The following is a 22484-nucleotide window of genomic DNA, read 5'->3' on the forward strand; positions in this document are numbered from 1 at the left end:
GCAGATAAATACAGCAGTGGGCCTTAAAAGCTGCAGTCAGACATGATTTATTGGCACGCGGTGCGTTCGTGCGCAACCGTTTAAATTAGACCGTAATCCCGCCCCCGTTTGTAAATAAACACAACAAAAAAATTAGATAATAATTTAATATTATCTAATAATTTTAATCTGTGTAAAATGCTGCATTTATTTTCAGTCTGGAGGAGGAAGGTTGATTCGTTTCTATTTAAAGTGGACTCCGGGCCGGGCCTCCTTTGTCACAGGTGAGTTTAGTCTTTACGAAATATTTAAGTCGTCTTCAGAATAAAATCCATTTTAATGCTGCATGATTAAATGCATTAAAAATAGCTACTGTATAGGCCTGTCAGCAATAAAATAGATTTATGGTTTGGGCTATTGTCTTTCAACAAATAGTTAGAAAATTATGCTTGTTGAGAATTTTTTCCCCCAGATTTTTAAATACAGGAAAAACACGTGGTTATAATTTTATTTTTGTGTGACTGAGGTCAAAGTTTGGCTTTATTTGTTTGCATCAGAGTGACTGTTCAGTATACAGTAGATGAATGAAGTCAGAGGGTGCTTTCCCTCACCACCTCCTGACTCCACCCCCTCCACCCTCCTCTCACACACGCACATACACACAGACACATGCACAAGCTCAGAGAGTGGAGGGAAAAGAGGGCTACTCCTCCTCACTCCTCCTCACTCCTCTTTCTCCATTCACAGAGAAAGCTCTGAGCTCCTTCTTGAATGGACTCCATCTCTCCGAGCCAAAACTTGTTTACTGCTGTTGTGGATGAAAACTGAAGATCACCACTGATCAATCTGTCTGTTTTGTTTTTTCTTCTTTTTTCTTCTTCTTTGCTGAGAAACTTGGCTGCAGAGACTTTGCTGTGTCGCCATGAACTTCTGTACTTCTGTCAGACTTGATGAGTTTCCAGAGCGCCTGTGTGTGGTGTCGTAGACGACTGATTCAGAGAAGAGCTGAGAAAAAGAAGACGTACTCCTTAAAGTGACTGAAAGACTCCCAAGGATTAAGAAGGTGGACACAGGGAGACGGATCGAATTTAAAAATAGCCTTCCTTTATCCCAGTTCTCTCCCCTGGACCGCGATGGGTTCAGATGTACGTGACCTAAACTCCCTGCTGCCCCCGGTCCCGGCGGGCCCCAGCCCTGGCTGCCCGGCCCTTCCCGTCAGCACGGCCCCTCAGTGGGCTCCTGTCCTGGACTTCCACACCGCCCCCTCCCCTTACACCTCTCTGGCTGCTCCCCACTCTTCCCTGGGGGCCCACTCCTTCATCAAACAGGAGCCCAGCTGGGGGGCCGCCGGTGACCCCCACCACCACGATGCAGATCCCCATTGCCTCAGTGCTTTTACCGTCCACTTCTCGGGGCAGTTCACGGGGACCGGGGCCTGCAGGTACGGTGCAGCGTTCGGGGCACCACCTCCTCCGCCAGCCCCGAGCCAACCGCCACCCGTGGCCGCCCCGCACCACCACCAGCCCCCCAGCAGGATGTTCAGCAACCCGCCGTACCTGACCAACTGCATGGACACGCAGCAGGCGGCCCGCAACCAGACAGGTAGGGTATGAGTCTGGATGTTAGAACATCACCAATTTTACAGTCAATTCTTCTTTCACAAGAACTTTTGACAGATGTAGCTTGAAGTGGAATTATTTTTTATCATTCAGTTCAACATAAATCTTTTCTACTTTCTGCATCAGAAGGTGAATGTCACCTTTCTATAACTTACCACATTTTTTTTTTTTTACAAATTTTACCTGCTGTATATGCATCTGAAGTTCACTGACAAATCTGTCGGTCATTAGTACATCACCAAAAATGATTTCATGTGGTTTAAACCAGCTGACGTGTTCCTTCTCTGGCTCGAAATCTTGGCTCGGCCTGATACGACCAAGCACATTACAAACATTGACATCTTCTTAAAAGCACACACAAGTTGTTGAAAGGCGATCCAGCTAGTGCTCTTACACAAGACTCCTGTTTGTTTCTGAAAAGGTGGCGTTAAAAGCATTCGAGCTGTAGGCATTAATGTTTAAGCCACAGATGTGTGTCCTGTGCAAACGGCCCATTAAAAGATCACATCCATGAACTTCTTTGGATCTTTTGCTGATCTTGCTTTTAATCGCAGTCACTGAATTTTTTAAATAGGGTTACAGTAATTATGATCATTCTTTTCTTTTGCGTCTGACGCCCTTATAAATTAATTTTTGGAGGTTTACTTTTTATATAAAATAACATGTCCTGTGTTACTCATAACATAGCTCTAAAAAAATCATAATTCCAGGTGCAGTGCTTCATGTGAAACTTTATATAAAATTACTGTTTCATGCTTTTTAAGGCAAATAAAGTTTTGTCTGAAAAGTTTTAATTCTTTTACAAAATCTGATTGTCAAGCTCAACAGTATTTTGCTCTAACAATTTGGCAATTGTAATTTATAATTCTTTAAACATCTGCTTAATATGTAATAAATGCATGACTGCAGCAACGTGTAGCACAACAGATGGATGGTGCATCAGCATGATCCACTTGTAATTAAATATGTCGCTGAGTTAATTCGAATTCGTAATTTCTGCCATTGGAGTCGAGGGTTTTTCACATCTCAGCTTAGTCGTGGTTGTTTAGATTTAATTTCAATTTGCGTTTTATTCGGAGAACAAAAACACTTTTCAGTTAACATCTTTAAACATTTTTCCATTATTATTTTCATGTTTGCATATAAATTATATAAAGTTTCATTTTTTTCTGTGAATTTTTCTGTGAATTAAGTTCACCTGAACCACGCTTTGTGCATCATCACATTTAACCAGTAAAATCCGTCATTTTAACCAGACTAGAGTTCAGTAATTAACAGTGAGCTGAAGCGTGTCCAGCGTCAACAGTGGGATTCATACCTTCTGAGTATCACACCCTAAACTTTTGTTTTTGTAAATGTTCATTTCAGGCAGAAAAATTCATCTGTTAGTGATTACCCAACTGATTAATTAGTAATAACATGCTTATCAAGCAGATCGTTTAGGAATAACACAGCAATCAAAGCGCCAAGCTGACCTCTAACCTGTTTTTATCTGCTCCCCGCTGTGGCTGGACGAGCACAGGCAAACAAACCAACAGCAGGACTCGGGTCACACAGTAGAGCGTGATAGCACAGTGGGGTCACACAGGGACCATCACACACACTCACACACACCGCTTTTCTGTTTTTCTGTCATGTTCTGACGTTTTTGTGTGATTTGATCAACAAAACAAACAAAAAGTAAAATTAATTTTACCAAAACACTTCAATTTTACAGCACAACTTTTACTGTACTTATTGCCATATATTTAACATTTAGATAACACATAAATACATACTGACAATCACCTAATATGTAAAGCTGATTTCCACAATCATCCATTTGAAGATTTATTTACAACTTTGAGTATTAAAAAAGAAGAAGATAATATGGGGTATTTCCAGAGTTTTCCAGCTGACCTCATCTCTTCTCACCTCAGTGCTAGACTTCAAGGAGGCAACAAAAATGTCCCAATACATGGATGAACACACACACGCTCAAACATATGCAGAGAGAGAGAGAGAGAAAACTCAGACAGGGAAGAAGACAAATGGAGATGTTTAATGAGTTTTTTTCTCGTCCCCCTCCACCTCTCCTCTCACCCACCGATTTACAGGGTAAAGTCGGTGAAAGTGCTGTATTTTAATTAATGAGGCGTGCATGTGAGAGATAATGTGTGCGTGCGTGCGTGCATGGGTGATTTATGGGAGTGTGTCATGCCCTTTAGGTCAGTCTAAGACGAGTCATGAGTCAGGTCTAGTCTGGGGTGTCGGGCACGGATCTCTCTCAACAGAAGTGGGTGTGTTTGAGTGTTTCTTTGTTTTTTTTTTTATAAAATTAAATTTTTTCAAACTGAACTCACAGTTTAACTGTGTGCATATTATGCCAGTGGTGAAAATAAGATTAAGGCTGCTTAGAGTAAAGAATCAAATGCAGAATAAAGTCATAAATGAGGCAAATTCAAATTTTCTGTAACTTTATAAAAAAAATGAGTAAGGGGAGCTTAAGGTGTAACATTTAACATGTCTCACGTTTTACGTGTAGAAACAAAGAAAAACCCAGAAAATCTTCTTAACCTCCTTTTTCACTGGTTTTATCATAATGTGAGTGATTTATTTTGATCTTTTAAAGCAGAGAAAAGACATAAATACAACCCAAGTGCCCGAGCTGGTCCTCTAGATCATAGTCTGGCCTGCAACGTCCTAAAATGTGGAAAAAATAAATAAATAATAATTGACATAATTATATTACTGGATCTCAAAATCTCAAAGTAGGATGATTGCAATGAGTCTGTACTGCTTTTTAACGTATGTGTGCAAACCAAACTTTTCTCTCGCCTTACACTGATGCGTGAACATCTCTGCCCGGTGCTTCATATTTCATGACTTTGGCTGACTTTGATGGTCTTCATCATAAATGTTACCCTGATCTTTTCCTCTTTTAGTCATCTGTGCTGCAAGACTGTCAATAATAAAAGTATCAGTGTTGATGTTCATGAAAATGAGCATCATATATGACCATCGTTTCGTTCAGTGATGCACTCACCTTTTGGTGGCATTTTTAGTCTATATTCATTTTGCTTTTAGCAGGATATATGCTGAAATGGTCATTTATGAGGATTGTTTTATTAATCTTATTTCTTCATCGCAATAACAAGAAAAAAGAAATTTTTTAATATAGAAAATTCTTGTGTTTAATCAGTAATGAAGGCCTTGTTGTGATAATCTTATGAGTTTATTATAATTCATTTGTTCTGCATGCGGCTCTTTGGTTACTTTACCCTTATTACCAGATTCACAAATGCAGCTATGCTGTTGTATTTAGTTTCATGTCATCGTGTTTCACTGTTATGTATTTCCGCCTGTTTTTATGTATTTATTTCTCTTTCTGCGTTGCAGGTTACAGCACAGTTGCATTCGATGGAGCCGGTAATTACGGTCACACTCCTACACACCACAGCTCGCAGTTCTCCAACCACTCCTTCAAACATGAAGACGCTTTAACTCAGCAGAACACGATGGGTATGTGCGAGTGTGGCTTTCGGCATGCTGATGCGCCCTGTGAATTCAGTCTCTCCTGATAAATGTCTCAGCATGTAAACAGGAGTTTTCTTCGTGAGATTCATTTAACAAGATTTTTTGTTATTGTTATTGTTGTTTTCATATTAATATATGTGCTAAAATGGTAAAAAAAAAAATCCTCTTTTTTTTGTTTTGGTGTTTTTTAGCCTTCTGAAATAAACAGACTTAAAACAATATATATATGTGTATATATATATATATGTGTATATATATATATATGTGTATATATATATATATATATATATATATATATATATATATATATATCTTCATTTGCAGGGAGTTGCAAGGGAAAATTTAAATGACTCATAGTTGTTACACTTGCTGTTTTTTCTTTATTATTACACAATTATAATTTTTACAAATAGTTTTGTTGAAAGCTTATACCAAAACACATAGTTACATAGTTGCTGCAGGTCTTTTGCCTTTGTAGGACAACTCAACTCACGCTATAGTTCATTCATTTAAATGTGATGCTTCATGTATCTTTCTCTACTGCTCAGATAACATCTGTGCAGATCCAAAAATGCATTATTTTTCCATCTTTCTCAAAACAACAATGCATCAGAGTCTCTGCCACTTGGAACAAAAATAGACCTTTCAGTGCATTTTAATTCTCCGTGAGTGCACAGCTGTGTGTATGGCAGCCCAAAGGCCCTCACCTAGGGAGTGTCTTGTCCCCTATTCTGATCCCTCGGCCCTGACCTTGCATGTCGGAGGTATAAATCAGCCACATCCTGACTGACAAACCCCTTTCATCCACCCACCTCTGTCTTTAATCCCTCCACTCTGTATGGTATTGGTAAATATTTAAATAGGGGTGTTTTGTGGACCCGGAGCTGTAAATTTTCAATGATTTTTACAGCAAAGATTACGCCGGGAATTAGAGTAGAGAGAGGGATTTTTCAGAAATGTCAAGGGAGCCATTGACAGAGAGAGAAAGATCTTAACTTTTTAAGAAATCTGGGGGAAAAGAGAGACCACAAAAGGAAACACTGCTGAGGAATGTAACCTTCCCATTATGTGTTTTTTGTTGTTGCAAAAGCCACATTTTTTAAATGTATAACTACCCACATTATATGCTGTATTGTGTGTCTGTGTGGGCATTATAGGTGAGCAGCAGTATCCTGTACCTCCTCCTGTCTATGGGTGCCACACACCTTCAGATAGCTGTACGAGCAGCCAGGCTCTGCTTCTGAGGAACCCTTACAACAGGTAACACTCACATGCCTCATGCACTGCAGTGCACCCACCAAAATCATCAAATCTATTTTTACACCAAACTATCAGCAGCAATTAAATCTGGAAATACTTCAGAAACCATTGTTGATTGTTTTTGTGTTGCACTAAATTCAGTGAAAGGTAGCAGGATGCAGTTCTTAACAGGATGTTCACCTTCAGGACAGGTCTGCCTGCCATTGCAGTTTCCTTCTTTGCTTTTGTTCTGCTTCCTTTAGCAGCTTCTTGGTTGTTTCAGTTTTTGTGCACCCATTAGAGTATTTAAGTATTCCCCAAGTGATGTGAAAATCCTCATTGTATGTATCGTCGTGACTTTGTGTGTAGATCAGTCCCCTTTTAATGAAACTGAACGATATCAAGTAACGGTGTTAGGATGTTCAGAAGGAAAGCATGGGCTGATTTACTGATTGTTTAAAATAAAGAAAGTCCTTTATGTTTATTCTGTGAGGATAATTGTCAGTGATTTACTGTTTACCTTTCTGGGGTTTTAATTGCTGTGAGACACTCTGGTGTTTCCTCTGAAGGACAGATGACGTCCAAGCAGAATTCGTCATTTTCTGCAGTTACATTGTGGCAAGACGTGAAAAGGCTGAGCTTCTTCCACACTGAGTCTGGTTCTAAACTTGCGACTGTTCCGACATCATTTTGCAACATTACCGGGAGTTTTTGATTCAAACAGCGCAGGGCTTTGTGCTTTTATAATGCCTTGCAGAGTGATCTACATTAATCTTTACGATATGAATCAGCTCGTGTTGATACAGTGCTTACATTTAAGTTAAAACTGTTTGTTTCCATCCAATAAAAACGAAAATGAAGAAAATAAAGGAAATGTCTTCACTGACAGCAGACTGCTTCACATAAGGTTAAATCACATTAAGCCATTTTCCAAAAGCAGTGATTTGCTGCAGTAGATGAATGACTGGAACACTACGTTTCAGAAATATTTCCACTCAACAAGCTGCTGAGACGAACCGCAGCTATAAGCCTGTTTTCTTGTCATGAAACTCCACCGATGGTTGATGGGCAGTTTACCTTCTTTCACTGCTTTCCTAGTGGGCTTTGCAGCATTTAATGAAAGGACTTTTTAGCAACAGTGCGCGAGACTCGCTGCAAGTGTGACAGGGTTTATAAAGAGCCAACAGTTAGATAGTCATCCTAAGAAACTGTTCTGGGACTTTTCACTTTAGATTAGATGAGCTGTCCAGTGTGACGTCTAAAACATGACTGGTGCAGTGACTTTTTTACCCTGTAGTTCCTCGTGGGACCCTGACAGGTCTCAGCACACTGTAGTTTGACTTGGAAGTTTTGTATTTGTGATAGCCATGGTGACTGTGGTCACACCCATAATCAATTTGACAAAAGTACCAAGAGAAAAAAAGCTTTTTTTTTCCCCCTGTTATTTATGGGTGTCAGTAATAATGTTCTGTAGCTTCTCCTGACTCAGTTCAGTCTAAGTGAATATTGGTTGAAACATGCTCTTATGTTCCAAGCAAAGACAGAAAATAAGAAACTTAACAGCTGGGGAAAAAATCAAGCTCTTCCATGATTATCTTGGTTATAGTGGTGAAGATGGAAAATGAGAAACGTGCTGCCAACATGTCGTGATATAGCATGAGCACATTCTGAGTTTAGAGACCTTGTCTTAAACTAAATGGATAAAAACACTGGGCCACCTACACTTTACTGTGGCTGCTGCCATGAAGCTCCTGGTGCGCAGTGTTTGTGCTGATGTTAATGCCAGAGGAGGTTTGAAGCTGATTCCGACTTTTACGCACTGAGCACCTCAGCGCTCGGTGACCGCACCGTGTAACATTGACTGCTGTTCCCGTGGTCGCTAAACGCTTCACTTTGCAGTAATACTTATAATATTTAGGGGGAAGGAACTTCATAAACTGACTTGCTGCTACGCTCACTTCCTATTTCAGTACCACACTTGAATTCAGTGAGCTCTTTAGAACGACCCATTCACATTCATTCACAGTTGTTTGGCTGACTGCGTGACCAGGTGTTTGATTTTATACAGCTGTGGCAATGGGACTGAAAACATCTGAATTCAAAGATTAGAAATTGTCTGTTCAATATCAGTACTCTATTTGGTATGTTTTTACATACCAAGTATGCAATTTTCTGCATGTACATATAGTGAGTCTGCTCCTCCACCAACAAGTATTTCACCTTCAGCCACACCCAAACTTAACCTTTAATCCCATCCTTTACTCCCTCACTCCACCCACATTCCAGAAATAAAAATATTACCTAGTTTCTTAAAAATGTAGCCATTGTGCCCATTTTGTACTTGATAATTTACTGCAATTATTGTAAGTCGGATTAGTACAGAAACCCCCCCCCAAAAAAAAAACGGATGTCAATGTAAATATTCCACTTCAGGAGAAAAGCCTTCACCACAGAGAGCTACCTGTGCAGCTCTTTTACTGATGCATTTAAAAACTAGTGGCAGTAAGCTTCCTCTGAGGTTAATACATGAACCATTTTTAGTAGGTATGTCTCCTGGCTGTGTGCTCGCTAAAGTTTTTCTTGTTCTGATTTCTAAATATAACATTCTTCACATGCCATTGCTTCAGTGTTCCCCATCGATGGACCAACGTAATAAATTCTCTGTGAATATCACAGCAGGGAAGGTTTTCTGTGTGTGTCTGTGTGTGAGAGAGAGACGTATGGTCATAGGCTGTCCTCAGAATCTCCCTGTGAGGGAAGTCTTAATCATAAACATAACTGATATCCACTCGAACACGCTCTCATAGCTGGGAAGGCTCATATGAGTCAGTGGTCTAATCTCACAGCCTGGTACCAACAGGCCTGTATTTACTCTGCAGGCTGCTGGAACAACATGAAATAAAAACACGGGCCTTATTAATCCATACAAACAGGGGGGCACTCTGGTTTTTATCAAAGTAAAAAAGAGTACGAGGTGTATGAAATCGCACACCATGTTCTGAACAGTTGCTGTAATCTTTGAGCTGCAAACAAATGCTCAGGCTCTTCTTGGACATACAGGAAATTTGGCAATTTGCATAGAATCCCAAACTTTTGTGTCCTCAGAAGTCATTTGACTTCTCACATGGAGTCAGTGCATGTGGAGGGGGTGGTAGTGGGCCACTCTTTGCATATTCAGTTAGTCGCTCGGTTTGCCCAGGCAGATTTTGTTTTTTCATCTCACTGAAGCACGATTCACAGTTTGTCTGAACCACTTTCAAATATGTCTGTAAGTCCCCTCCTTCTGACACCTTTGAAATACAAGCTCTTTTTGTATTCGTTACTTAAGTGTTTATGGCAATTTGTATCTGTATAGCTTTTTGCAATACAATGTCTCATTAGGCAGACTTTTGCACAGCACTGATAGGCTGATATGATTATGATTATTATTGGGATGAATGGATGCTTTTAAAGTTAGTTTTAGGTTTTGGTGACAGTCAGGGTTTGACTATTAGTTATCATGGTTAAAGAGGCTTGATTATGCATTACTGCCATTGTTGCGAAGACAGCATGAGTGGATGTTTTGTTGAGTGCTTCATGCTGAGTTCCACTGACATCCACTTCACTGAGATGGAGGCAACATTTCAACAGTTCAGTTCTATGTTGTTCAAACTGCAATCACATTTATTATTTTACCGTTTCAGATCATTTTATCTTCTTGGATGTATTTATTTTCTACTTTTCAACATAAAACGTAGATTCCCAGTCACTTCAGTTTATTATTTTAGCCTTTGGTGTCAGCAGACAAATCAGCCAAAGTGTCTGTAATGTGTCGGAAGTGGAAAAAAGTTGGATTGGTACATCCCTATCCAAAAAGCCTGCCTACATGGTTATTATCAAAATCATAGATATTTGGTAATTGTGCTGTTTTTGATCCTCTGTGGCATATGGCACTTCTTGAGATAAATTCTCCGTTTGTTTATTCTGAAGAAAAGATAAATTCTCTTGTAGGTTAACTGTGAAGTGGAGGGTTTTTCCAGGAAACACCTGCTGTAACACACGCTGGGTGTTACGGCACCGACAAAAAAAGGGGGAGGGGACCGATAATGGTCATAAAATATATGGTCAGCAATGGATCCAGTGAGAGAAGAAAAGCAGACACATATTTATTTGAAAATGTCATGGATAGCTGCTTTAAATCTTGCGCTGAGCCTCCATCCCAGCAGTATTTCAGCAGATATACCATTTGGCCCAGCTGGCCGCGTGCCCCTGTTGTACTGTAAAATAATAGCTGTGTAACGAGCAGGGTACCAGGCACCACATCTACCCTATCCACACTGCTATGTGCCTGCAGGTGGTGTAATAGAGGGACTGTGGTGTTAGGGGTGAGAGCTATAAATCCATTGTGTGTGTGTGTGTGCACGTGAGGTATTTAAACCCATGGCAGCTCTGAATAATGATTCTCGAGTCTGCCATGTTTAATGAAAGATGGCCGTAATGAGATAATTTGGCTCTCTTGGTGTCTGAGGAACATTTTTTAATCTCAGCTCCACCTGTGACTGTGTGGGTGTTTGTGTGTGTTGGCATTTTTCATTAGCGTGCTTCTACAGCGGACGACAAAAGCCAGCACAGCTGCGCGAGTGAATACACACACACATACACCCAACCGTGTCCTGGTGCTTGACAGTCCACTGCACAGCTCATGAGCTTTTCTTCTACATTTTGTCTTTCCTCCACAGCGGTGAAAATTTATATCAAATGACCTCTCAGTTGGAGTGTGTGGCATGGAACCCTGTCAATACACTGGCATCCACCATAAAGAGGTAGGAACTCATCCATCGCTCTCTTTAAGCAGCAGGAGTCTGTCAGGTTTGGGCTGAATAGAATATCTTTAGTCTTTCCCACCTGCTGCGTCGCTGTGATGTAGAGGTCGAACTAGCCGGTAAAACACACGCTTCAGTTTGGTGTTTAAGGTTTGAGGTACTGCTGCATGGCAAGACACTGGGTTCAAACACATGTGCTCATTTGTTTTATCTTAGCATGTATACAACCCAGCAACCACTTTTTCCCATGATTTAGAAGGACGCCAGTTTTGTAGGACGTTTGTTTAAATAGCATAAGTTCCTACAACATACACCAGCCTTACTTAATTCAAATGCTACATTTACACTATTCTTCCTGTTACCAGAGACATTATAAAAGCGAGATGTGCCAAATAGGATTTGCTATCAAATTTTTAAGCGGTTTTCAAATTTAACTGGTGACTCTGTTCATGCTGCTGTCAGGTCCCAGTGCCCGGAGGTTTTATCAGTATGACAGCAGAATGGCAAGACGTGCTTCTATCAGGACTTTGCCTTTGTTATTACTAATATAAATAGCAGGAATAGTTACTTTTTGCTGTACTATAACTTATAGTACTAGAAGTATTGTTCCAAATGGAAGTGCATCTACTACTGAGCAGGTAAGAACATTCATTTAAACCACTGATCAGCCACAGCATTAAAGCCGGTGAGCAACATTGATCATCTCATATCACTTATTAGTCAAATGATCGCCGTCTGTTCTTTGCCTAATTCTGCACCCATTGATCTGATCACTGTACTTCAGACTGGTGCTCTTTTTCAGTGGGGGTTGTCTGTGTTGCAGATCAAAATATTCAAAAGCATTGTTGCCTTTATATTATTATGGATGTTACCCTGTGGTAGCTGACTCGCTGATGCTAGTGCACTGTGATAAAATTTACAGCCACTGAGTGTTTGATAAATGAGAATAATCTTACAGAACCTAGAAACAAAACACAAGCATAGCTTTAAAGGTCAAACATGGGTTTTAATTCCTAAAAGGATGTAGGAACAATAAATATAGACCAATTTATTATTGTAGGGTCTTTAACTTACAGTACAAAGACCTTGAAGCAACTGTTGTTGTGATTTGGTGTTATATAAATAAAATTTAATTGATTTAAATTAATTTTTTGAAAGCAGTGTAACTTAAGAATGCCTTAGAAGTGTTTTTTTAGTGCGGTTTACCAGCCAAAAAGATAATTAATAGAAATACTATTAATTTCAAAGTACGGATATAGTGAAAGACGTCTATATTATATATATGTATTATATATATTATATATATGGCTGTAGCTCAGGTGGCAGAGCAGGTCAGCCACTAACCAGAAGGTCGGTGGTTCAATTCCAGGCTGCATGCCAAATATCCTTGGGCAAGATACTAACCCCATGTTTGCCTACTGGTGGTGGTCAGAGGGCCCGGTGGCGCCAGTGTCCGGCAGCCTCGCCTCTGTCAGTGCGCCCCAGGGCAGCTGTGGCTACAATGTAGCTTGCCATTGCCAGTGTGTGAATGTGTGTGTGTGAATGACTGAATGTAGTGTAAAGCGCTTTGGGGTCCTTAGGGACTGAGTAAAGCGCTATACAAATGCAGGCCATTTACCATATTAACAAATGTTTGCTCCTAAACTTTACATGCTGATAATTTTTGCAAAGTGGTAAAACCAATGGGGTTTTGGCGCCAGCTCTTGTCTTTGTTCTCATCCTGGGTCGAGTATCTATCACGTTTTCCCACGACTTCTTATATTCCTGTCTGCCAGACCCCAATTAGAAACCACGCAGAAATAATCACTGAAGTGTCAGCATTGTTCAGACGATCTTAAAAGCACCAAAAAGCATGCGCTGTGCTGTATGTCACTGTGACCTGCATAGCTTACTGCTGGTCAGCATCTGTGTCGACTCACAAATAGCTTTCTGCTCCGAGCCAAGAGGCATTCATCTTGGTTAACAGATGAATGTGTGTGTGTGTGTGTGTGTGTTATAGAGATTTGTACATGCACAAAGGTGTGGTAGCAGAAAGGAAAGTGAGTTTTCTGAAGGTACTGCTGTTTCGTGAGAGCAGTGTGGGTGTGTATGTGTGGTGGGCCTCTTTAAACCCGGTATTAATGTGGTTTTATTCACTTAAATAAACATTTGAAATACAAAATATTTCATTTTGCCTGTGGCTTCATGCTAGCTGAGTGATTTTTACTGTTTCAGAGGGCTGTCTCTGACTTTGTGGCGTCTGTGATGGACAGCAGGAGAAAGGAAGGGGAGGGTGGTGAGGATGATGAGGAAGAGAAAGGAAAGCAGAAAGAAGGGGAGGAGCAGGACGTGAGGAAGTGGAAGTGTAGGAGAGCTGAGACAGGAAGTACAGATTGGTCCCTTCCTATTATTTAGATTTAGAAACTAAACACTAAAACGATAAAGTGCACATCAGCTGTTTGCTCAGTGTGAAAGAGTGAAGGCTGGAGAAGACCTGCAGTACTGCCAGAGAAATTCTGTAGAAATATGAGACCACGTATTTCAAATGTGGTTCAGCAACTCTGATTATTTGCCTTTACACTCTCTCAGTATCATAAAGCACTGATGTGTGGCTTTATTATTAGTTTTATTGTTTTAGCACATCATAACAAATCACTAGTTCCCATCATAGATGTGTTTTCGGTTTTTTGCACTCAAAGTTTTCTGCAGCATTCAAAGATCACACCTGATTGAAAGCGACACACTGGTTGCACGTGTTGAAAGACCTCCTTCATGGTTCTGCAGATGAGCGTGTGCACTAACGTCTGCTCAGCCTACAACCATGAAGGAGGAAGAATTTGAATAGCTGACCCTCTTTAGACTTTGCGACAGTTTTTTGAATCAACGTGATTAGAAATTATAAATAAGAGTCCTTGCAGGAGTTTATGACACTCACTAGCAACTCCGTATGGAAATGTAGAAGCACGTCGTCACTCATTGTTCATAATTTGATCAATCTGAAATTCATCACAGCTCAAACTTCAAAGACTAGTTGTATGTATGTAAGTTGTAGCTCTTACCAGCTATTGCTATAACTATATAACTTGTTTGAAAGTTGCCTTAAATGTGAGTATTTAATTCAAGAAATGCATTTGGTTTTTTTTCCTGAAATGAAAAGTTTGCACAGATATGTGCTGCAAAAAATGAAGCTGGAGCTACCGGTTGGTGAGATTGCATTAGCCCAAAAACTGCTAGTCTGCCCATTTCTGACTCTTTTCTGCAGAAACACTGTAGGGTAACAACACTATTTTTTATATACCTTTTATTTGTTACAGTATTATTTCTCCCTGCTTTCAGTCTTTTTGCAGTAACCTTATTTTTTTGAGCAAATATAATGCTGTTTTCTCAGATTCCTCCTGCATCACCTCATTAGACACATTACAGGTCTTTAGCATCTGTGGTTTGTTGCTCTAGCTGCAGATATATAAGATGAGACATCCTTTATTTATCTTATATTTGAGGCATTCTTGCTACCAAGAGGTAACCGTCCCTACAGAGTCTGCCTCATGAGCCTGACAGGATGGCACGAGTTGCAGGTTTGTGATCCATGATTTCTGTCCCACCAGGACGTTTGTGTTTTGCATTCTGTTCTGCATTTTTAACTTGCGGATTTTGCTTTTGCTTCACCTTGTTACTTGGATTTGGGCTCTGAAGAAGTGCGTGGGGCGGTTAGGAAGGTATACTGGTTTTGACACACATGTTACCGATACCCTAGCCTGATGCTTCAAGGGTCAACACCAAAGGATAGCTTGTATGTACATTCGCCATCCCAGCAGCTTTGAGAAGATGAAGTTAATGGACAGCCTTGTCTTATTTTGCCTTTTGAAGGACCTCGTAGTGTTTTCTGGTTTTACACTCTTAACAGAACTACATATTTTCAAACAACTCTTCATTACACGGCTTTTATATTGTTCAGATGTCATCTCCTTCTGTTTTATGTCTGTGTGATGTAATAGGCCACAAAGGTCTGCGGTCACATCCACAACTGTCCAGCCTCACAGCGAGGTGGTTGTCGGAGGACTGACTGACTTGGATCTCTCATTATGTAAAGTACATCACCCACTATTACTAATCGCATAGACATAAAGATGAATGAATAAGGAGCAGCAAAGGAGCTTGCAGTGCAATGTAAACTCAGTTGCGGTGACTGTCCTGTCTTTGGGATAATCGAGGCAGACAAAGAGCACCTTATACGCGCTCGGCTGTATAGTGTACGTTTTCCACTGCAGCGGCACAGGATGCAAACTCCCATCCTCCTCGTTTGGTTAGACAGACTGAAATATAACACATTTCATAGACAAGAGCTTTCTGTCTCTGGGTGTTATCATAAGAAGATATGAGAGGCAGCTGTGTCAAACAGAGCAGGTTTTGTTCTGCCCTTTAAGTCAGTGTGAAATACGTGACTGGAAGAGTTTCTGTAGCAGCTGCTTGATTATTTTCCTTGATCAACTGTAAAATATTAACCCTTTAAAGCCTGAACCATGAAATTACTGCTAGAAAATTCAATTTTGTTAAAAAATCGAGTGTTTATTGAATCTTCTGACAATTAAAACAAAAAGCTAGATATTCATTTGCATATATTTGTTTTAATTTGTGTCAAATTTGCTACATCTGGCTTTTTAAAAAATATATATATTGTGAAATTTATTTAGATTTTTTTGGTGGGGAAAAAATCACACTGATGATGTAGAAGCCTGAAAAACTCACAAAAACTATTTGTATCTAATATGATACGCTAGGTGTTAATGGGTTCATCTTAATTTATATAATAATAATAATAGTCTCTTTAGAGAAATAGTTTAGCATTTTCACTATAAAACTTTAAGATTAGATAAAATCACTGAGTGTTAATGCGCTCATTTTTCTGAAGTGTGTTTGCCATCTAAGTTAAGTTTAGTTGCAAGTGTATTCTTTGATTATATCATTTCAGATGTGACACTTCCATGTAGTGCAGCTGATTTTGTATGAGGCAAAAACTTTGTGTTTTTGGCCAAATATTTTCCCCAAAAAGCAGAGGCGTGTTCACAAACGAGGAAATCAGCCCCATATATCACCACTGGTGACATCAGTACAGTGGACTCTGTGTTTTGTATTATGGGCTCTCAGTGACAGGGTAATAATGTTACCAGCCAGCACAGAGATTTGTGTGCTATTGCATTTTTAAAATCTGGTGTGTGTACACTTCACATTCATCTTATGTGGCGATGGACTCTCTGACTTCACTCTGAAGAGGTTTTGAGCTTCTACCGTCATTTAGTAGCACGGTATACTGCAGCACGGTGGACACTTGATTTTTGGAGCCAACTTTTAGGGAGTAATGAAATAGTGCTCCTTATGCTTATACGGTATATTAGCATTATATTAATAATAAAAAATAAAGCTGTCATTTATTTGGAAATGTCCAAAATAGGCATTAATTTACCGCAAAGACACCGCTTGACTGTGCCACAGTCTGAGTCATTCTGCGATAACGCCATTTCTAAATGAACTCGGCTGTATAAAAAACAGCTTCCATGCCGGACACCACATATACCAGTATGTGTACTGTACTAATGCCAGATAGTTTAGCTACTTGGGAGCTGATTGAATTGACTGGAAGACGACTTTATCAGATGTCAGATGTCTTCTCCGGTCATTAAAAAGACTCTTTACATCTAAATTTGGTTAAAAAGAGCGCTCTTCCTCTCCAGCACCTCTGGTCCTTATTTGACCAGCAAATCCAAATCCAGAGCTTTCTTCCTATGCAACAGGGATGCAACTAACCGCTGTCTGTCCTGCCGCTCTGTTTGAGAACAGTAAGTTTTGATTTTCTGGATCCTTGTGCTAATAAGCACACCATGCATTGAAACCCCAGGAAAACAGGGTTATATGTATAAGCATATATAAATGACATGGACATGGGTGTTTATTCCCAAAGAGGACAATAAAACACCAAATATACTTGCATTTGCATTTTGGAAACTGTCTGGTGAGGTGTGATGCAGACGAATATCTAAGATCAAGCGTGTGGCCATGACAGACTGTCAAAAGACCAGAATTACCTCAGAAATCACAGCTCACAGACGTCTGGTACTTGGTGGGTTTAGAGACCACAACAGCAGCAGCTAATAAAACGGTCTGTTTCTCTATCTGTGTTTGCAGCCACGCAGCCAGTTATGACAGTGACCCCAGCACCCCGATGGTATACAGCTGCAGCACGCAGTACCGCATACACACACATGGAGTCTTCAGGGGAATACAGGTAGGAACCACACTACTGCTTCTCCTGCATGGGCCTAACTCTTTGTCAAGAGGTCACTCTGAGGTCATGTGTTAAGATCAGAGCGTAGCCACATGCTTGACGATACTGAATAACACCTGAGGTCACTTTGATAAACAGAAGAGGAAAAACAGACGATTGAGCCAGAACGTATTTTTCTAATGGGTGGAATGAAGAAGATGAGTGGTGGAGAGTCTGATGCAATGAACAGGCTACGTGAAGAGGACTGATATGCAGCAGAGCACAGATTTACAAACTCATACACACAAATACCTGCGCGTACACACACACACACACACACACACATTCAGGGGCTCTTATAAGGCGACTTTAAAAGTCAAGAGGAATCTTTTTCCACAAATCCATTAGCAGTGGAGAAACACACACTCAAGGTTACGCTGGGTAACGATGCAGTTTCCATGCAGGGATCAGCATGTTAATAAATCATTAGATTTTAATTATTGTCTGTCAGCTGCTCTAAAGGACAGGGAGCAGGAGATTCTCCAGACCTGCTCTTAGTCCACAACAGGACTTTTTGAGATCTTTCTTTCTGGGGTCTGCTTCATTACTCACTCTGTCCCTTTTCCTTCTCTGAGATCTGGCTCGGTACAAAAGAATAAACAATATCTCACTCCTGTTCCTTTTTAAAGTATAATTTAAGAGCTGCTAAAAAGTGAGATAACAGATTGAGCAGCAAAATGATGCTTTGCTCCATATTTTTATTACAGGGATTACACTAATTCCCAGTCACTGCCAAAGGAAATACAGATGACAGCTGTGGAATTTCACTCTTCATTAATATTACCTCATGGCCTGCAGTCATTATTACACAGAGTGTTAAAAACTGAGTCCTCTGATCAGCTAACTATAACACTTTAGTCTCACAAAGTCGTTGTTGTTGGTCTCTCATTAAATCAGCTAAACAGACCTTCAGCAAACACATTATTTCTTAGATCTGGGTTATTTCGTATTGAGACCCAGTGTGGTCAAAATTAATTAAACGGATATGTCATTTTAGATTACATTTTTTTAAGTAATATACATGACTTAAATGGTAGAAAGACACCTAGAATAATAATATTTAATTATCAATTTTTGAAGAAAAGCGTTTTTTATGCTGATATTTGTGTATTTTTTCATGCTCTTCTATTGCATAAAAGTTTTTCTTGACAGTTTACCTTTTAATCAGCCATGTCCTCTACATCTCTGAAGATTTAACAATATCTACCCAATGTAAGCAGGTAACTCCTTTGAGCCACAGAAGAAAAGTTTACCAAAGTTAATGAGGCTACTGCTGTAAATAAATCCACTGCAGAGGCTTATAAATAGCTTAAACTGTCCAGCTGTGTAACTCGCTATGCAGGGTTGTGAGCCTAAATTATAACCCGAAATAAAAATGACGAATCAGATCTGTAATTCTTAATCCTAAATGTTCATCATCTCAGTGCAGAACCATAAAATGCTGTCAGATTTCATTGAACAAATGTATTTAGTGCTGTATGTTTAACCATATACATATTTTTAAAGCATTTATCCAATATTAAACACTTCAGGACTCCCTACATTAACACATAATAAACTATCAGTGCAAAGAGCTGATATTGTGTGTCAGCCTGACACACTGTGGATTCTGATCAGTTTACAGCTCATGGTTGTCTCGATGTTCACATGGGCACGGTAGGTGACTCTTAACAGCTCTAATGTTAACAGTTCTAATTAGAACAGGGCTGACCTCTTAATCTCTGGTCATTATGCTAAACGCTGAGGAAATGAAGAGCAGATGCTGCAAACAGGGGAGGAGGAGGAGAGATGGGAGGCAGTGTGGAGGGAAAGAGGGAGAAAAGAGAAAGTGATAAAGGGAAGCATGAGGGGAGGGGTGGAAAGTGGAAACAGAAGACGGACGGCTAAAGGAAACATGAAGAGCGTGTACTACCATGTCAATGTAGATTAAATAACCAGCAGCAGGTGAAATGAAACGCCATGACGTCTGGTAGTGTAAATAAATGTAAACACTGAATTTGTCCCTTTGGCCATGTGTGTTTTCCTGTTTTCTCCTCCGGCTGTGAGCGATGCAGCGGGGGGCACTGTTAGGGGGTCGGTCTAAAAAGCGTGACTAACGGCTCCCTTTGGGCTGCACTCAGCCTGGGGTCATTTTACTGCTAATTCCCATCTAATGAATATATGACCATTTCATCATAATGAACCCCAACATGGAGATCTCATGCACTCATTTACATGCAGGACAGATTTAATTGCCTGTTTTCTAAATTACATTTTATTGCTTCGGTTATTGATGTCCTGGGAGAGTTTTTGTTAATTCTGCATTGAGCAGTTTAGCTTTAAATAGAAGTGTGTGTGTGTGTGTGTGTCTGTGTGTCTGTGTGTGTGTGGGTGCAGGACGTGCGGCGGGTGCCCAGCATCGCTCCAGCCATCGTGCGGTCAGAAAGCAGCGAGAAGCGCCCGTTCATGTGCGCCTACCCAGGATGCAACAAGCGCTACTTCAAGCTGTCCCATCTGCAGATGCACAGCCGCAAACACACAGGTGAAGACACACGCCCTGCTGACACATTCATCTCAATGACTGCCGACAGCAGCAGCGTTCTGCATGCATTTCCCAGCAGTGCTGTTAACTTCAATAAAGGCTTTCTACTTCACTTAGAAGTTTTTTGAGCTTCAGGAGGACAAACGTCTTCAAATGAAGTTTCCATTGGCTCTAATTTCCGTGTCTCCTCTTGCCAGGAAATATTTCCTGTTTGGTGAAATATAGAGAAAGAGATTTTCAGTTGGGTCTGATGCAAAGAAAAGAACCTTTCACTGTGATGATTTTATTTTCAATGACTCAAAAGTCAAAAACAAAGCCAAACATGCATGCACTAACAGATGTGCGCCCTTCAGATTTTACATATAATCTCTAAATTACCTAAAACTTTAGAACATGTCACTGTGTATACACTCAGAATAACACTAGTTAAAAATAATTAGTGTTATTCTGAGTATATGGTTTTTTTGTTATTATAAACAATAAAACAGCCATAATGATACCATTAATCTCTTCAATACTATTCATTGTTATTATTTACTTATTTGTTTTTACAAAGGGTATTTGAATATGTATTTAAAAAAATGTTGTCCACAACTTAACCCTGATATAAATCTTAAAAGCTTTGGTTTTTGCATTGTGGTTGCCTTTGCACACACATTTAATACCTTAGATAATTATTTTGTTAATTACCCATTAATACATTTTTTTAATCATGTTCGTACTTACTCATCTAGTCTGTTGGATTTCAGGAAATACCCAGAGCCCAAGGTGATCTTTATATGCTGTATGTAGTCAGGTCAAAAGTTTCTTTTCACTCAATTTCATCTGATCCTGATTTTTTATTTATCTAGTTATAGACTCTTTTATTGGTTTCCTTTGTTGTTTATTTGCTTGTTTGTTTAAGTGGTTAAATATTGTTGTTCTGCTTTCATGTCAGGCAGCTGCCTGGATCTTTTGCTGCTACCTCTCATTCATTCAGTGTGACTGAACAGTGACTGCGACTATGCAAAATCATATTTTGAGCAACACGTTTTAATTGGATTGTATTATTTTTTTGAAAAATATGTTTATAAGTGATCTTTGGTAATATGAGTGTTGGTGTTCCTGCATGACTGATCACGTTGCAACAATCAGGTTCAATGCTGCTGTACAACGTTCTGTGGACGGGCTGATAAACTGGCCTGTTGGTTTCATCTGTACAGATCCTGCTTTTTTCCATCACTGCAAGAGTGACCAGCTGTGAGTATGTGATCAAATAAGTTGAAAGGATGTCTAAATTAATCCTCTGTGTTCTTTTTCTTGTCTCTGTCCAGGGGAGAAACCCTACCAGTGTGAGTTCACAGACTGTGGCCGCAGATTTTCGCGCTCTGACCAGCTTAAAAGACACCAGAGGAGGCACACAGGTTTGACCGGTTTTACTCCCGCGGGCTGTCTGACTTCATTTTTTATTTCTTCCTGGCCTTTTGCTCTCTCTCTCTCTCTCTTCTCGCTCTCCTCTGCTTTTTGCATGACAGCTTTGTTTTTGTTTTGTTTATTTTTAAAGACAGTGCCGTCTTTAAAGTTTTGTGTTCATTGGTGCACTGTACTGAACTCACTTCAGATGAAGTTGCTAAATGCTGGCCAAACTTTGGAATGGCTTCTCTGCAAGCCTTTGCTCTACTGTATTTCTCTATCTCCCTCTGTGTGTGTGTGTGTGATGTTGAATGTGTGTTTTCCGTATGTGTTTATGTGAACTCGTGCTGAATGTGTGTGCATGCTTACTGTACATGTGTTTAGGAGTAAAACCGTTCCAATGCGAGACGTGTCAGAGAAAGTTCTCTCGGTCTGACCACCTTAAGACACACACACGGACTCATACAGGTAAAACAAGTGCGTAAACTTTTATTTTTCCATTTCTTCTTCATCCATTTAATATTTATATACATGTATATTATAGCTGAAAATATTCATTTTAATTCCTATGAAATAAAAATAATGTTAATTGACTGGTGCTACTATGCATGAAGAAATATAACAGCAAAATATTCTAAGAAATCCCTGATTTTAAATCCCTCTGGTGCTAATTCTCCCCCTCCTGTCGTTGCCTCACCATCCTCCACCCACCTCTCTCTCAGGTGAGAAGCCGTTTAACTGCCGGTGGCCTAACTGTCAGAAGAAGTTTGCCCGAAGCGATGAGCTGGTACGACACCACAATATGCACCAGAGGAACCTCACCAAGCTCCAGCTGTCCATCTGAGTGTGTCTCTGCAGCCCGTTTCCAAGACTAAAATATTAACATGTTATTTTGCTTAGCCCAAAACAAAAAAGCCTCCGTGGGAGTCTGACATTTAGGACTTAAATTTTACGAGCTACACACCACAGTCTGCACTCTGAGGTGAAATGCAAATCTGTCTAAAATCAAGGAGAATTCTGACATCGGAAAAAGGGATGTAGTCTTGGAAACTGCAGTTTCAGGATGTTGTATATTACTTAGTTCATCAGTTCAGTTGATCTCAAGGCCAACTCAGATC

General features: G+C 40.0%; 1 protein-coding gene across 6 annotated transcripts; it reads left to right on the forward strand.

The window, feature by feature from the left end:
- The first annotated feature begins 1112 nt into the window (after positions 1 to 1112).
- On the forward strand, positions 1113 to 22210 carry wt1a (WT1 transcription factor a). Of its 6 annotated transcripts, none has more exons than XM_063480494.1 (9): positions 1113 to 1581; positions 4977 to 5099; positions 6272 to 6374; positions 11072 to 11155; positions 17315 to 17414; positions 19830 to 19974; positions 21288 to 21377; positions 21751 to 21843; positions 22089 to 22210. In XM_063480494.1, exons 1-9 carry the CDS (start codon positions 1113 to 1115, stop codon positions 22208 to 22210), a joined length of 1329 nt encoding a protein of 442 aa, XP_063336564.1. The 6 variants fall into 6 exon arrangements, with proteins under 6 accessions (XP_063336564.1, XP_063336565.1, XP_063336568.1 ...); XM_063480495.1 differs by having other exon boundaries at positions 21751 to 21834; XM_063480498.1 differs by lacking the exon at positions 21751 to 21843.
- Positions 22211 to 22484: the final 274 nt, after the last annotated feature.

The sequence above is a fragment of the Pelmatolapia mariae genome, linkage group LG7, assembly GCF_036321145.2.
Source record: "Pelmatolapia mariae isolate MD_Pm_ZW linkage group LG7, Pm_UMD_F_2, whole genome shotgun sequence".
Taxonomy (NCBI): domain Eukaryota; kingdom Metazoa; phylum Chordata; class Actinopteri; order Cichliformes; family Cichlidae; genus Pelmatolapia; species Pelmatolapia mariae.